Here is a 14,648-nt window from a genome sequence, read left to right on the forward strand (position 1 = left end):
GTCCCAGCGCTGTGAGGGTTTATGAGAGAGCGGCGCTGCTGTGAGGGGCGGCGATCTGAGGGCCTCCCCGCGCGCTCCCCGCTCACAGCGGCCGCCTCGCGCCCGTGCCGCTCCACAGCTCGGGGGCCGGGGCGAGCGCGCACCCCGCACTGATTGGCTGCCGCTCCCGCCGCGGCCGCGGGCGGCGCCGCCGCTCCAAGTTTGTGTCCGGGCGGAGCCGCCGCCGCCCGCGGGCTGCTCCCGGTGCGCTCCCGGCCCTGCGCGCTCCCTTCGCCGCCGCCACAGGGGCAGTGGTCCGGCCATGGCGGGGCCCGGACGGCGGCGCTGAGACGGCGGAGGGTGGGGTGTCGGTCCCAGAGCGGGCGCCATGCGGTCCCTGAACATCACCCCGGAGCAGTTCGCGCAGCTCCTGCGGGACAACAATGTGACGCGGGAACAGTTCATTGCTCTCTACGGGCTGCAGCCGCTGGTGTACATCCCGGAGCTGCCGGGGCGCACCAAGATAGCCTTCGTCCTCATCTGCGTTCTCATCTTCGCCCTGGCGCTCTTCGGCAACTGCTTGGTGCTCTACGTGGTGACCCGCAGCAAAGCCATGAGGACCGTCACCAACATCTTCATCTGCTCCCTGGCGCTCAGCGACCTCTTCATCGCCTTCTTCTGCGTGCCCTTCACCATGCTGCAGAACATCTCCTCCAACTGGCTGGGCGGTGAGTGCCGGGGCCGGGCCGGCCGCTCCCGGGCTGGGCTGCGGGGCGGGAGCCGAGACCGGCGTTCCCCGTTCCCCCGTCTCTGAGGGACCCTTCCTTGCTGCCCTCAGCGAGGGACCCTTCCTGCCCTCAGTGAGGACTGAGGGACCCTTCCTTCCTGCCCTCAGTGAGGACTGAGGGACCCTTCCTTCCTGCCCTCAGTGAGGACTGAGGGACCCTTCCTTGCTGCCCTCAGTGAGGAGTGAGGGACCCTTCCCCTTCCCGCTCCTTGTGAGGGGTGCCCTCTCCATCCCTCCCTCAGGTTATGTTCAAATAACCCAGTGCCCTTTCCACCTTGTATTCCTTCAAAGTTGCGGTGTGCGTGTGGGAAGCGGTTCGTTGTGTGGAGTCTTGCCGTACTGCTTTCTCTCCTTTTTTTTTCCCCTTCATTTTATGGCTAAGTAATGAAATCTGTCTGGCAAGTGAGGTGTCAATCTTTATGCATCTTAAGTTCCTCTGACAGCTGTCAGCTCGGAGACAGTCCTCCTTAACATTTTGTGAGGAAAAAGAATGTCCTTGAAGGAACAAGTGACTGGGAGAACGTGTAGAATTTATGCAGAAATAATGCACCTTTAAATTTTTTTTAATTTTTTTTTTATTCTTGGGAGCTCTGTTGTATCCTGTTGATGTGAAGAACCTTTTGGCAAAGCTTCCCTGATACCTGGAAAGAAGGAATTTTTTTTTTTTCTATGGATCCCAGTTCCAAAGCAGTAAAGAGCAAGCAGAGAAAGGTGCAGTAGAATTGTATACGGTATTTATTTTTTTTTCTTTAAACAATGTTTGACAATTATAAGTGGAAAAATAAAAGGGGTGCTTTTGCAGCAAGTAGCAGACAGTATCTTGTACAACCACAAACTGAAATATTTTTTTCACAATATTTTGGAGTGATCACTAAAGATGTTGATCAAGTGACACGTTGATGCTTCAATTTCCAAGGCTTACTGTGTTTCTGTTGTTTGGAGACAACAGTGAAGATTGTCATAACATGGAGATTTAATTCCAGAACTTCCCACAGACTAGAGTGCTGGGTGGGAATTGACAGGTCAGAGAATACTTGGAGCACATGTGAGAAATGGGCTTTATTACAGAAACTTCAATGAGAAGTGATGAATCCAAAGCTCCTGGGATTACTGATAGTAAGAAGAACTGTGCTTTTTTTTTTATGAGCTGTTTTGGGGAAGATAAGCTTTGTGATTGTTCTCTCTCCTAAGGAAAGGTCTGATTTGTCAGCTTGACCAAATATCTGATCAGAATCAACCGAAGCCTCTGTGTGGGGTGAATTAGAGGAGATAGGGCATGGGTAGGTGGAACAGGTGGAAAAATATGTATCCCTTTATTTACACTCTGTTACTGAGGGTGCCTGACCAAAATCTGGAAGCAATGAATGTGAAAGCTCTAGCATGATTACAGCAAATCTCTTCAGATATTCAGTATTTGGGCAGCTAAAGCCCACTGTTCTCTGGGGATTACTGTGTTTTTTGCCTGCTCTCTTTGCTGTGCTAGAGCATTTTCAGTGAACGCATAGGTCTTTTAATCTGGTGAAATCATTGCCTTGAATTGACACAGTGTTGGGAGGACAGAATAAGTAATAGCATGGATTGGTGATGGGGGGGTGTGAAGTAAAATTGAGGAAAACAAATACATGAACTGATGGTATCCCAAGGGTATCTGGTTCCTGATGCTGACATGAAGTGTGAGTGGTGATTAAAGTTGTACTGTGAATCAGAGCCTGCCAGTTCTGGAGGAGTCTTTTCCTTGCTGGCTTAACTGGTTTCATGTGCCTTTTGCCTTTCATTTTGGAGTCAGAAAAAATCTTGTTCTCATCCACTGTAGTGCAACATCACTGAGTAGTGCAAGATCCAAGTCTGTTATGAAAAAGGTGATTTCACTTGTGATGTATCCTTGGTGGATGAAGTGGTGCATCCTGAGACACTTGATGCTAGAAACTGATCCGGGAATCTGAGCCTTCAGTCACTTTCTGTCTTGATTTACTTGCATCACTAAAACAAGTGTCTGTACTAGGTGACGGGAACCGGGATGTGAATGTGTTGTACTTGTGCTCAGTTTAGAACAGGTTCTTTATTTCCATGCTTGCATATGTTTGTTGCTTCCCCTGCTGAAACCCACAGAAGCATGGGAGAGGGGAGGAGAGGACTGCAAACGCTGTAATGCAAACAAAAGAACTGCCACAGTTTCAGAGTAGCTGAAGCTGTGGCTTTTTCCATAGTATTTTCACTTAAAAATGTCAGTGTGCCTCACTTTGCCTGGTGATCAAGCAGCATTAGCACAGACCCTTTAACTCTTTTGGGTAACCATTGGAAGCAGCACCATATTGACTAAAAACAGATTTGAACTGGTCCTGCTTTTGATTCTCTGATGCCTCTAAGAATCTGTGTAGCTGTGTGAGTGTAATAGTGACAGCATATGATTTCATTTCCCAGTTTAAACTTTGCAGCTGAAATAGCTGTCATTTCATGGGAAGCTTTGAATGAAAATCCAGCATACTTTCTTATTAATTGTCATATGTCCAGCACTGTGTTACCTCAGAACTTCCCGTACGTGTGAGAACACTTAAAATTCCTTGCTGAGGGATGAGAACTAAATCTTGCATCTATACCAAGAGCTGATGTAAAACAATGCATTGCTCAGGTATGCAACCCCCTTAGGGGTATCATCTATGTGATGCTGACTGCCCCAAGTTACAAAAGGTGAGAAAAACCAATTTACTCTGCTTCAGGTGAGGTAGAGAGAGCTCATTACAAGCTGTGGCAGAAATTCTAGTGCAAGGGCAAGATCAACAGCATTTTACCAGAGGAAGGAGCAATTTAACATTTATCAGAGAATGCTTTCAGGCTTTTACTTTTGTAACCCTGATAGAAGAAGTGATATTTGAAATGACTAAATCACAGTTCCAGGCACAGTGTCCATAATGAAGGCATGAAACGCTTACAGGAGAGTCATTTACATTTGCAGTCTCTGAATGTGTTATTGTTGGGAAAACTATTCACTGCTTGAATAATCAATGCACTTTTTAGCAAGCAGTGCATAAGGATTACTTTTAGCCTCTTGAAAAAGAGAAGCAATTAGTTATTTTCATTCCCAATGTTCTGTTACAAATGATTTTCTTTCCCAGTTGAAGGTGGCCAGTTCTGGGTGCTGAAGTGCTGACTTGACTAGCAGTCCCTTGAAGTGTTCTCTGAAAGCCTTACAGCGTGGGAATTTAATTATGAAAATAAATTTAAAATAAAAAATAATTTAATTTTAATACATATTTAAGGTATTAATTGAAGTGTTATCATTATTTAAATTACTCAGAAGAGTTAACACTTTTTTGTACTGCCACCAGTGCAGAAATGAACACAGTTCCAGTGATTTTGAGGTGATCCCAGCACTTTAGCCTTTAACCCAGCACTGGGAAAACTTCTGGAGTGAAATTTCAATAACCTTGACTGAACCTCACTGAAGTGGACTTTTATTCTTTGTGTTTGTCTGTTAGTCATATAGTCTGCAAACCATGTTCCAAACAGCCACATGTTTACCAGCTGGATTTTAACCAAGATTTAAGCTAGTAAAATCTTCTCTTACTCTGTGTTAAGTCTGAACATGAATGTGAAAAATTGCTTGAAATGGTTTTAATGTATGTGTTTGACACAGCTGGGTTTTTGCCTATCTCAGTCTTATTTTCATTTCACTGTGTTTACTATGATGTAATAGCATAATTAAATTTTTTTCCTCAAATCTTACCATGTCTTTATTATAGTAAAATTTGCCACTTTTTTCTCAGTTTTTTTCCATAGTAGACTTTCAACTAACAGACACTTGAGAATGGGACTGTATCAATTTATTCTTGCTTCAGGTGAAGCCTGTTTTACACAAATGGATCAAATATTAAGTGAAATGTGCATGCATTGTTCTGAAATAATTACCTTATTTCACAGTAAATTTCATTTTCCGTCTGTAAAGGCCTGTTAATGTTTGTAATTTGAAATGAAAAAAAAAGTAATATAATTTCAAGTATTGAAAGATCTGGAGAAAGTCTCCAGTAATTATCTAAGCAGTTGGGAATGGCTGCTATAGATTTATAAATAAAACTGTGGCTTGAAAAGCCAAGAAGAGGCTTGATGTGAAGAACAGTCACTATTTTGCCAAATACAAGGACTCAGGATTAAATCCCATTCAAACACAGTAAGGATGGTGGATGGATCTCAGGTGTGTTGATGTCAGAATTCCATTGAATTCTCCCAGGTGGCCCTGACATCCTGAACAGTTGATTTTTTTCTCTTTTACCCCTAAGCAAATCTGTTTTAAATACTTCTGTGAAGGAGGGGTGGCTTCCTTGCTCAACAGTCTTAAGATGGAGGTTTGAATTTCAAGGCACTTGAAGGTCTCCTGATTTCAGATAATGGGAAGCCTTTGTGTAGTGAGTTCCAATTCAGGGCCAGCACCAGAGCCCTGAAGGGATATTTTATTTTTAATAACAGTGACCCTGTGCATGGTGGCAATAGAAGCTTCAGGGAAGCTCCAGTTCTGTTCTGGTTTTACTTTTGATACATAGATGTTTTTTGACTAGCTTTTACCTGTTATTCATTTGGAAAACCGTGGTTCTCGTTTATAAAAAAACTTTGTGGCTGTTTTGCTGTGGCCTCCAAGTCCCCAAAATGTGTGCTGTGTGCCTCAGAGCAGGTGTTTGTATTCCAGCTCATGAAAAATATCCTTTTGCTTCCCATTTCTGGAAGTGCTGATGGCACTTGTCCAGCTCAGTAGGCTCAACCTGCAGGCATTATGTAGACTTTTACTTTTAGCTACTTTTGTATAGTTAAAGTGCTTACTTTTTGTGTGTTGGTCTTCAAAAAGATAAATTAGAGGGTTTTTTTGCAGCCTTTTCTCCTGGGAGTTCAGCTCAAGGCATAGTGAGTGGTAGTCTGTGCTCTTGGACAGTGTGGTTGCTGGGAAGAAAATGAGAAGACATCTGTAAAAACAAACAATGGGCATCTGGGAATTGGAGAGTTCTCTCCCAGTTTGGGGTGTTCCCTTTGTTCTGTAGTAGCTGGGTAGCAACCAGCTGGAAATTCCACCAGACTGATGCTGAAAGTTATTTTCATTTTGTTACTTGAGTAATAGTGATGCTGCTGTGCTTCCTAAGAGTGCCCTGGGATGTTGGGACTTGAGTGGAGGAGCGGTGCAATACAGGGCAATCCTGTAAGGCAGGTTCAGTTCAAGTGGGTTTGAGTCTGGCTATTACAGTGGCTTTAGATGGTCACTGGGGTGAGAGAAGGATGAGAATCTTGTTTCTTGATCAGAAGGCTTGATTATTCATATAAGATATATAATACATTATAACTATACTAAAAAGAATAAGAAGAGAAGTTGCAGAGGCTGCTAAGCTAAGAATAGAATAGAAAGAATGAATAACAAAGTTCTGTGTGCAGGGAATCTGTCCCTGAGTTGCTCCTGTGATTGGCCTTTAATGGTACACAAGGAAGATGAGCCAATCACAGGGGCACCTGCTACATTTCACAGCAGCTGATAACAATTGTTTGCATTCTTCTTCTGGGGCTCTGCTTCCCAGAAGATAGACAAATGTGAAAGAAAGGATTTCTATGAAAAAATGTCTGCGACATCTGGCCTTTTTCAAACTGTAAGAAATAGCCTATGGTCAAAGTTTGAGTTGTTTTTTTAGCTTGGTTTTGTGTTTGTTTGCCTTTTTTTTCAGTTTTCCTCCAGCTTCAGCACTCAGACCTGAACTTATTTCCTTAGTGAAACAGAAATTTAAACATTTCATTAACAAGTTTGGCTCTTCTGTTTATTTGTAGCAGGAGTCCCTTCTAACTTAGTGATGCAGAAATGGAAAACGAGCTCTTTGGTCACATTGCCCATTTGCTGTGTGCAGAGCAGGTAGGATTTGAGCTTGCTTTTGGTTTGATCTCACAACAGAAGTTGGAGCCCACTGGGTGAAGGATGTGAATTTGACAGAGGGGGTCTGGTGCTGTGTGTGCAGCACATTCTGTACTGGGTGTAGTGAGAAGCTGATGAGGTGCTGAGTTAGTAAAATATTGTCTGTTTCATGAGACTTCTCCTTAGGCATTACTGATGCCCAGGAAGGAGCAGGGGCAATTTTATTTTATGAATTGCAGTTGATAGAAGATGTGAGGATGTCTTGTCTTGCTCTCCCTGATGCTCTGGAAAAATACATATTGGGTATATGTATTTATGCAGCCCAATGCATCCTCAGCCATGCAGTTGCTACTGGCTAAATGCTAAGATTTCATGCAAGGAACTCGAAAGGGCTGCATGATGTGTTTTTATTCTGGTTTAAGCCAGATCTGTGTGCACATCCATCATGCTGCTGATGTTGAATATGTGCTTGATTTCCACCCATTGCTGTTTGTCCTCTCCTTCCCTTCATGGAGCCACAGAAAAAGGGATTTTGGGGCAACTAGGATTGGCAAGACCAATAGCAAACCAGTTCCTTCTTGTAAGCTGGAGTGGATTTTAGCCTGGCCCATCAAGCAGAAGTTGGCTTGTTCCCTTCATGGAAGGTAGGATTAAGTTTTCAGAGTTTTCTGTTTGTTTTCTCTTTTTTTGTGCTGTTACTGCTTAAGGTGTCTGTAGCATCTTAAAGCCTGACTGAAAATTGGATCAGATACTTCTTAGGCTGTTTTGGGTTTATGGATTATATCTGAGTAAGGTGTAAATAATAGTCTGGTAAGGACAAATAACCCTGAAAAGAATAGCTAATACTGAACTGTAAGAGAGTGTAAGGAAACTCTGGAAGTACAGAGAAAATTATCTCAGGGTCAAAAAATGGGTAAAGGAGAAGTAGATTGGGAAGGGCATTAAAGTAAGATTTTTTAACAGAATTATTTATATGACTTTCTAAGATGGTTAGGACTTGAGAATGGGTAATGGAGAATGACTAACACATTAAAAATTGAATATGGACTTTGGAAAGCTGTGTCAGCAATAAAAGTTGAAGTTGCATAAACACTATAGGAACCTGTAGAACTTAGAAAATACAGGCAGGAAATTGCATTTGGATTGGAAAGTGGCACTAACATAAATTGGTAATCAGCAGAGAGGGAGACTTGGAGAACAGAAGGATGATGAAGGGGTTAAATTTTTCCTCTTACGCCTCCTCCTCTATAAATCTCATTTGACAGGATGATGCATTAAATGCTCAAGTGTACAGATAGAGTGATATGTAAATGAGCTTAGGGAATGTGTTTGCTACAGCAGAAAAGGTAAACTTTTAAACAGGTTACACTCAGACCTTCATAGTCTGCCAAAATGAAAAAATAATAAATGGCTCTGTAACTGGAGGTGTTTGAAAACAGATGATGGAAGACTTGGTCAAAAGTGAAATAGGGGTAAGTGTCAGACTGGTGACACTTAGAAGTGAATATGTCCTTAGAAATCTTGGCTTTGCAGGTGTCTACAACAAAGAATGGCTATGGAGAGCTGCATTTGACAAATGGCTTAAATAGGTGACTCAGCAGTTGAGATGTTACAATAAATTTAACAATCTTGGTCTGTTGTTTTTAGTAATGGAGTTAACAGCTGTTGCATGCCTTACTTTCTGATTATTGCAGGTGCCTTTGCTTGCAAGATGGTTCCGTTTGTCCAGTCCACTGCTATTGTAACTGAGATCCTTACCATGACCTGCATTGCTGTGGAAAGACACCAGGGAATTGTGCATCCACTGAAAATGAAGTGGCAGTACACCAATAAAAGAGCTTTCACCATGCTTGGTAAGATTTTAGGCATCTCCAGTAATTGTGTGTGAGAAATGATCTTCAGTGTGGATCCACAGATGGCAGTGATATGACCAGTGATTCAGAGGCAGAGTTAATTGACCTTTATAAAATAGCTCAAGGATAGCGCCTACAAGTCAAGTATTCACCAGCCAAAGCTCTCACAAGGGACTTAGCATGTGAAGTCCAAAATGTACTTAACGAAGATGAACCTTTAGCCCCCTTTTTTTTTTTTTTAAGAAAAGTTCAAAATGTGCAAGCTCTGATTAAAAAGTGTCCCAGGGAAATGACCCTTCCATTGTTACAGAAAGAGGTTTATTTAATGCTCCTTGTGCAGATTGAGTGCGTTTCCCTGTGGAATATCAATACATGGAGGTGGTTTGAGAGACAGACAGCTGCTGTCAAAAGAGCATGCTCTTATTGATGTGTTGACTGATGAATGCCTCATAGAAAACTTTATTATTTGCTACAGTTTTCTACCTTGCCTGACTTTTCAAAGCTGTTGAACTGTTCATAGCACATCCTGCTTGTTGCACAAAGTATGAAAAAATGTCTTTGTTTACAGGCATAGTGTGGGTGCTGGCTCTCCTTGTGGGGTCGCCCATGTGGTACGTGCAGCGCCTTGAGGTGAGTTAGGTCATTGGGGGTTTGCTTATTGAACTCAGTCCTTGCTGCATCTTCCTCCACCTTTAGGTGAAATTGAATCAACTCCTGTGAAATTAGAGGGGGATAAGGGAGGGAGGTGGAGCTTTGGTTCTGTATGCCAGCCTGGGAAAGGCTGAGGATTAGAGCTTGCATGTACTAGTCATGGCTGTTCTCCCTAATTACATCAAAGAAGAGTTAATTACATCTGTGACTTCCACTGTGGATTTCTTTTGCACTGGCACACAGGAATAGAGGGCTTAGATTGTTGTTTCAGGATGACACAATGCTCCCCAACATCTGGAAGAGCTGTGCTTAGTTTAGAATTAATTAGCTGCTCATTATAGTTGATGAGTTACCACACACGTTTGGAGGTTAGGCAGAAGACTTAGCAGAATCTGCTGCTTGTGAATCTGAATGTTGATAATTTTCTTGTTTTTTCAAGTGGCTAATGTGAGGTTTCCATACATCCATCTTTACTTGCAAAATGTGTAGCCAAGATCTCCTTTGAAGTACAAATCAGAGCATCTCCCTGCCTTTTTTTGTCAGTTTGGATTGAACCAAGTATTTGATTGGACAAGTGCTTGAAAGACTTGTGTCACTCTGAAAAATCTGTTGAATTTCGGTTGTTTCATTAAGAGCAAGGAATATCTGAATGTGCTTGGGTTTTACACTTGGGATAAAACACTTTATTGACTCATCTTCTTTGCATTTGCTACAGGTTAAATATGACTTTTTATATGAAAAAGTGCATGTTTGTTGCTTGGAAGAATGGGCCAGTCCCATTTATCAGAAGATCTATACGACCTTTATTCTTGTTATACTCTTCCTTCTGCCTCTGATGCTGATGCTCTTTCTGTACACTAAAATTGGCTATGAACTCTGGATTAAGAAACGAGTGGGAGACGCTTCAGTTCTTCAAACCATTCATGGGAGTGAAATGTCTAAAATATCAAGGTTTGTAAGCAAAATGCACTTGGAACTTTGACTTCTAGAAAGCTTTATTCCTGACTTTTTTATTATTCCTTCTGAATAGAGTTGAAAATGCCTTGCAAGACATGCTGCTGTCATGCTGCAAAGTGCTCTGCTGTCCCAAAAAAGAGAAATCAAGTGCTAGATTTATACCATGATGCATTTTTTCTTTCCAAGGGGATTGTGTACTTCTGAGCTTTCCTTGAGGGTTTTATTTGAATCTGCAGCCATCAGAACACAGTCCCAGATGTAACTTGAAGAGAGATGTGTAACTGCCAGCCAGTTCCCAGTGATTCAGTGTGGAATTCTTGGTGCAATTTCAGGAAGAAGAAGCGAGCAATTGTTATGATGGTGACAGTGGTGTTTCTCTTTGCAGTCTGTTGGGCCCCTTTCCATGTGATTCACATGATGATGGAGTACAGTGAGTACCTGCCATATCTCATAGAATAAAGTCTGGAGTTTTGGGGTTTTTATTAGTTAATGGGACTTCAGATGGTGAGAAGCTAATGATGCTACAGCATTCAGCTCTGAAATACCTTCAGCTAGCAAAGGTTGATGTTCTGCTTTAAGGAAAACCAGGAGTGTTAGAGGGGTGAGCCTGTCTGTGTAGATTTTTTTTCTTACCATGTCTTATGTTGCCCTCATTTGCTGAAAGGCCAAAAGGGCTTGGCTGGAAGGTAAAAGTTATTTCTGAGCATAAAACATCTTGAAGTTTTTAATTATATTTAATTTAACTTAACTGTTTTGAGTTACACTTACAATGAAATATTTATCCCTTTTATTGTGGTAGGCATATTGGAAATATAAATACTGGACATCACAGTGATGATATCCAATCAATCAGCTGGAGCTTTTCAGTGCTCTTTGCTGAAAACTGGCTTGGAAAGGCCCTCAATGCTTTTGTGTTGGCTTTTTTGCTATTTGCCTTATTCTCTGGGGTCTTGCACTGTTCATCTCCCACCTCCTCCATGGATACTGGAGCAACCTATGAGCAGGAACAAGAGGAATTTTTCAGTAGTTGTACTCTACTTGCTAAAGGCAGGTAGAGTTCCTTTGTCTTCTGTCACAAAAAAGATTGTAGCAGATAAATCAATAGTTCAGCCAGTCAGCTTTTTTGGCTCATAAATTTCCTTTCTTTTGATTCTGTTACTGTCTACACACAAAGCAGGACTGTGTGATAGATCTTGATTTTATCTTGTTGAGAAAACTCAATTGCTAATGTTAAGAGCTCCCAGCATGGGTTTTTGTTGATTTTAAACAAAAACATCTAATGCCAAACTGGATATAAACAGACTAAGTAGTAAGCATTTATGACCTTCTGTACTTAGAACATATTTCTCTTCTTCTCTGCAGGTAATTTTGAGAAGGAGTATGATGATGTGACAATCAAAATGATTTTTGCAATTGTCCAGATAATAGGATTCTTCAATTCTATTTGTAACCCTATTGTGTATGCTTTCATGAATGAGAACTTCAAGAAAAATTTTCTGTCTGCCCTCTGCTTCTGCGTGATGAAAGACAACACATCCCCAAGCAGGCAGCTTGGGAACTCAGGAATTACCATGAGGAGGAAAAAGCCAAGTGCATCTCAGAAAGATCCCACGGATTCGGACGAAGGCAGGAGGGAGGCATTCAGTGATGGCAACATCGAGGTCAAGTTCTGTGATCAGCCAGCTTCCAAAAGGAATTTGAAAAGGCACCTGGTCCTGTTCAGCTCTGAGCTTACTGTGCACTCTGCAGTGGGAAATGGACAGTAGCATCACAAGGGGGTTGGCAATGGAGAGTTGTTCTCTTTATGTTCATCTCAATAAGCCATTAAAAGAGTTTGCTGCTTTGCATGCTGAAATGAGGGGGGAAGATGATGTGTGGACTCTAATAATGTTGGGATAGTGACTGAGAAAATGTAATATTTATTTTATAATTACGAGGAGTAAGATTTTGGAAATGAGCATTACTGTGTGATTTCCAGGAGAAAAAAATTGCTTCCTGACCTAATTTAGGGCTTGTTTGCCCTCTGCTGCAGATAAACCAAACAACTGCTGCTTGCTCCATTTATTGTGTGTCTGGACTGTGCACAGCTGAATGCATGGAGACAGGAACTATGGAGAGCGTGTGCACCTTTTTGGGACAGCTGACATGGGGATGACATTGTCAGATCTACTTTCTGCATCTTTGAGGACAGAGCAGCTTCACAGCTGAGTTCAGGAAAGATGGAGACTGAAATGCAGTTCCATTTTAGAAAAAAAAATAGGGAATATGAAAGAGTTATCCAGAACATGACTCTGAAGAGGTTTAAGGTTTAAACATTACATGCATGTTCAGATTTAACAGGAAGCATATTAGTCAATGCATGCATAATTCCTGTGCTGTTTACAGGTTCATTCCTGGGTACAAATTCCAATGCTATTTTGCTGCCCTGCAAACTGCATTGTTCTGCTGGAAAATGGAGAGGCTGGAAAAGTGCTGTACAAGAGAGTGCAGATGCAGGAGGTGTGGACTGTAGAGTAAAACTGCTCTGAACTTCTAGTCATGCTTGGGCATGTGACTCTCAGGTTGAAAGGGTGTTGTTGCCATTTTCTGGAGGGTTACAGGGGCCTGATCCAGAGCCTGTCATGGAAGACTTTCAATGGAATACCATGATCTTTTGACCAGACACTTCTCTTGTCTGTCCATCATCTTCAAAGGGGATTGATTGCTGTCTGACAGCTGGGCCAGTGCTTTGTTATTTTAGGCTTCATACTAAGTGAGGTTGATATTCTTATAAATTCTAAATGTTTTTGCTCTCAGTGGGCCCAACTGCAAAATTGCCAAGGTGTGTTTGCAAGTGTGGGACTGGGGGAGGTAAGTGTGATCTGAACTGGTACACTGAGATTCCATAAATGAGGCCTTGAAATTCAGAATTTGCCACTCCAGCTGAGATTAGGTTGGATCCTTTAGCAGCCTGTAAAATGTCAGTGCTCTCTTCTGTCACCCCTTACCTCACCTATGGGACATTGGTGCTGCCTTGGCAGTCAATTTAAGATTCTTTTACATTGCTACTTTACACTTCATTGTAAATAAAAACCTAGAGTAAAATATCCTTGTATAATTTGGATGTCATCTCATCCTTCTGTAGTGTCTACAGATTGCAATGGGTTTGTGACACGCTTTGTTCACATATGTATATTTTATATTCTGTTTGATACACTCCTGTGCAATGACTGAAAGCTCCTGACTTGTCCTGAGGGCCAGGAATTAAGAGTTTATCGGGTTATCATCATGGTTTTCCTCAGATATAAAGTTCAGCTGTCTGATGCTGACAACTATGTGTTTGGATAGAATCTGTGACTGAAAACTGATTTATTTTAAGCTATTTATTTATTTATTTGTACTGCTAATTTCAGTGGCAGATTTTAACAAGCATTTAACCAGAACTTCCAAGTATCTTCTGTTTTTGTTTTGTCTTCCCTGCTTCTGTTGTCTCATAAAACGTTGTGTCAATGAATAACTGCTGTAGTATTAATTTTATTTTCATTAAAGTTCCTTTATGGCTTTGTTGGTGCCGTTTTGCACTAGGGGTATCTGCTGTAAACTTCACTTTGAGTCTCTCTTTGTTTGAAGATTGATGTGAGCTTATCTGTGCCTCCTCTAATAAGGAATAAGTAGAGGAAAGGAAAAAAAATAATAATAAGGAATAAGTAGAGGAAAGGAAAAAAAATAATAATAAGGAATAAGTAGAGGAAAGGAAAAAAAAAAAATAAGGAATAAGTAGAGGAAAGGAAAAAAATATAATAAGAATAAGTAGAGGAAAGAAAAAAATAATAATAAGGAATAAGTAGAGAAAGGAAAAAGTATGACAAAAATAAGTAGAGAGGAAAAAGAAAAAAAAAAATAATAAGGAATAAGTAGAGGAAAGGAAAAAAAATAATAATAAGGAATAAGTAGAGGAAAGGAAAAAAAATAATAATAAGGAATAAGTAGAGGAAAGGAAAAAAAATAATAATAAGGAATAAGTAGAGGAAAGGAAAAAAAATAATAATAAGTAGAGGAAAGGAAAAAAAATAATAGTAAGGAATAAGTAGAGGAAAGGAAAAAAAATAATAATAAGGAATAAGTAGAGGAAAGGAAAAAAATAATAATAAGGAATAAGTAGAGGAAAGGAAAAAAAATAATAATAAGGAATAAGTAGAGGAAAGGAAAAAAAATAATAATAAGGAATAAGTAGAGGAAAGGAAAAAAAATAATAATAAGGAATAAGTAGAGGAAAGGAAAAAAAATAATAATAAGGAATAAGTAGAGGAAAGGAAAAAAAAAAATAACAAGGATAAGTAGAGAAGGAAAAAAAATAATAACAAGATAAGGAGGAAAGGAAAAAAAATAATAACAAGGAATAAGTAGAGGAAAGGAAAAAAAATAATAATAAGGAATAAGTAGAGGAAAGGAAAAAAAATAATAACAAGGAATAAGTAGAGGAAAGGAAAAAAAATAATAATAAGGAATAAGTAGAGGAAGAAAAATAAAAAGGAATAAGTAGAAAGAAATAAATAATACAAGGAAT

At 40.7% G+C, this 14,648-nt stretch overlaps 1 protein-coding gene across 2 annotated transcripts; it reads left to right on the forward strand.

Moving 5' to 3' along the window:
* The first annotated feature begins 211 nt into the window (after nt 1-211).
* QRFPR (pyroglutamylated RFamide peptide receptor) lies at nt 212-13,638 on the forward strand. Of its 2 annotated transcripts, none has more exons than XM_064711628.1 (6): nt 212-707; nt 8,336-8,494; nt 9,063-9,124; nt 9,861-10,096; nt 10,435-10,532; nt 11,465-13,638. In XM_064711628.1, exons 1-6 carry the CDS (start codon nt 368-370, stop codon nt 11,866-11,868), a joined length of 1,299 nt encoding a protein of 432 aa, XP_064567698.1. In that variant the 5' UTR covers nt 212-367; the 3' UTR covers nt 11,869-13,638. The 2 variants fall into 2 exon arrangements, with proteins under 2 accessions (XP_064567698.1, XP_064567699.1); XM_064711629.1 differs by having other exon boundaries at nt 10,488-10,532; nt 11,465-11,605.
* Nucleotides 13,639-14,648: the final 1,010 nt, after the last annotated feature.

The sequence above is a fragment of the Zonotrichia leucophrys genome, chromosome 4 (genome assembly GCF_028769735.1).
Source record: "Zonotrichia leucophrys gambelii isolate GWCS_2022_RI chromosome 4, RI_Zleu_2.0, whole genome shotgun sequence".
Taxonomy (NCBI): domain Eukaryota; kingdom Metazoa; phylum Chordata; class Aves; order Passeriformes; family Passerellidae; genus Zonotrichia; species Zonotrichia leucophrys.

Coding starts and splice junctions, on each gene's coding strand:
- QRFPR (XM_064711628.1), top strand. CDS start 368: ATGCGGTCCCTGAACATCACCCCGGAGCAGTTCGCGCAGCTCCTGCGG. Junction 8,495..9,062: donor AAGAGCTTTCACCATGCTTG/GTAAGATTTTAG, acceptor CTTTGTTTACAG/GCATAGTGTGGGTGCTGGCT. Junction 9,125..9,860: donor GGTACGTGCAGCGCCTTGAG/GTGAGTTAGGTC, acceptor CATTTGCTACAG/GTTAAATATGACTTTTTATA.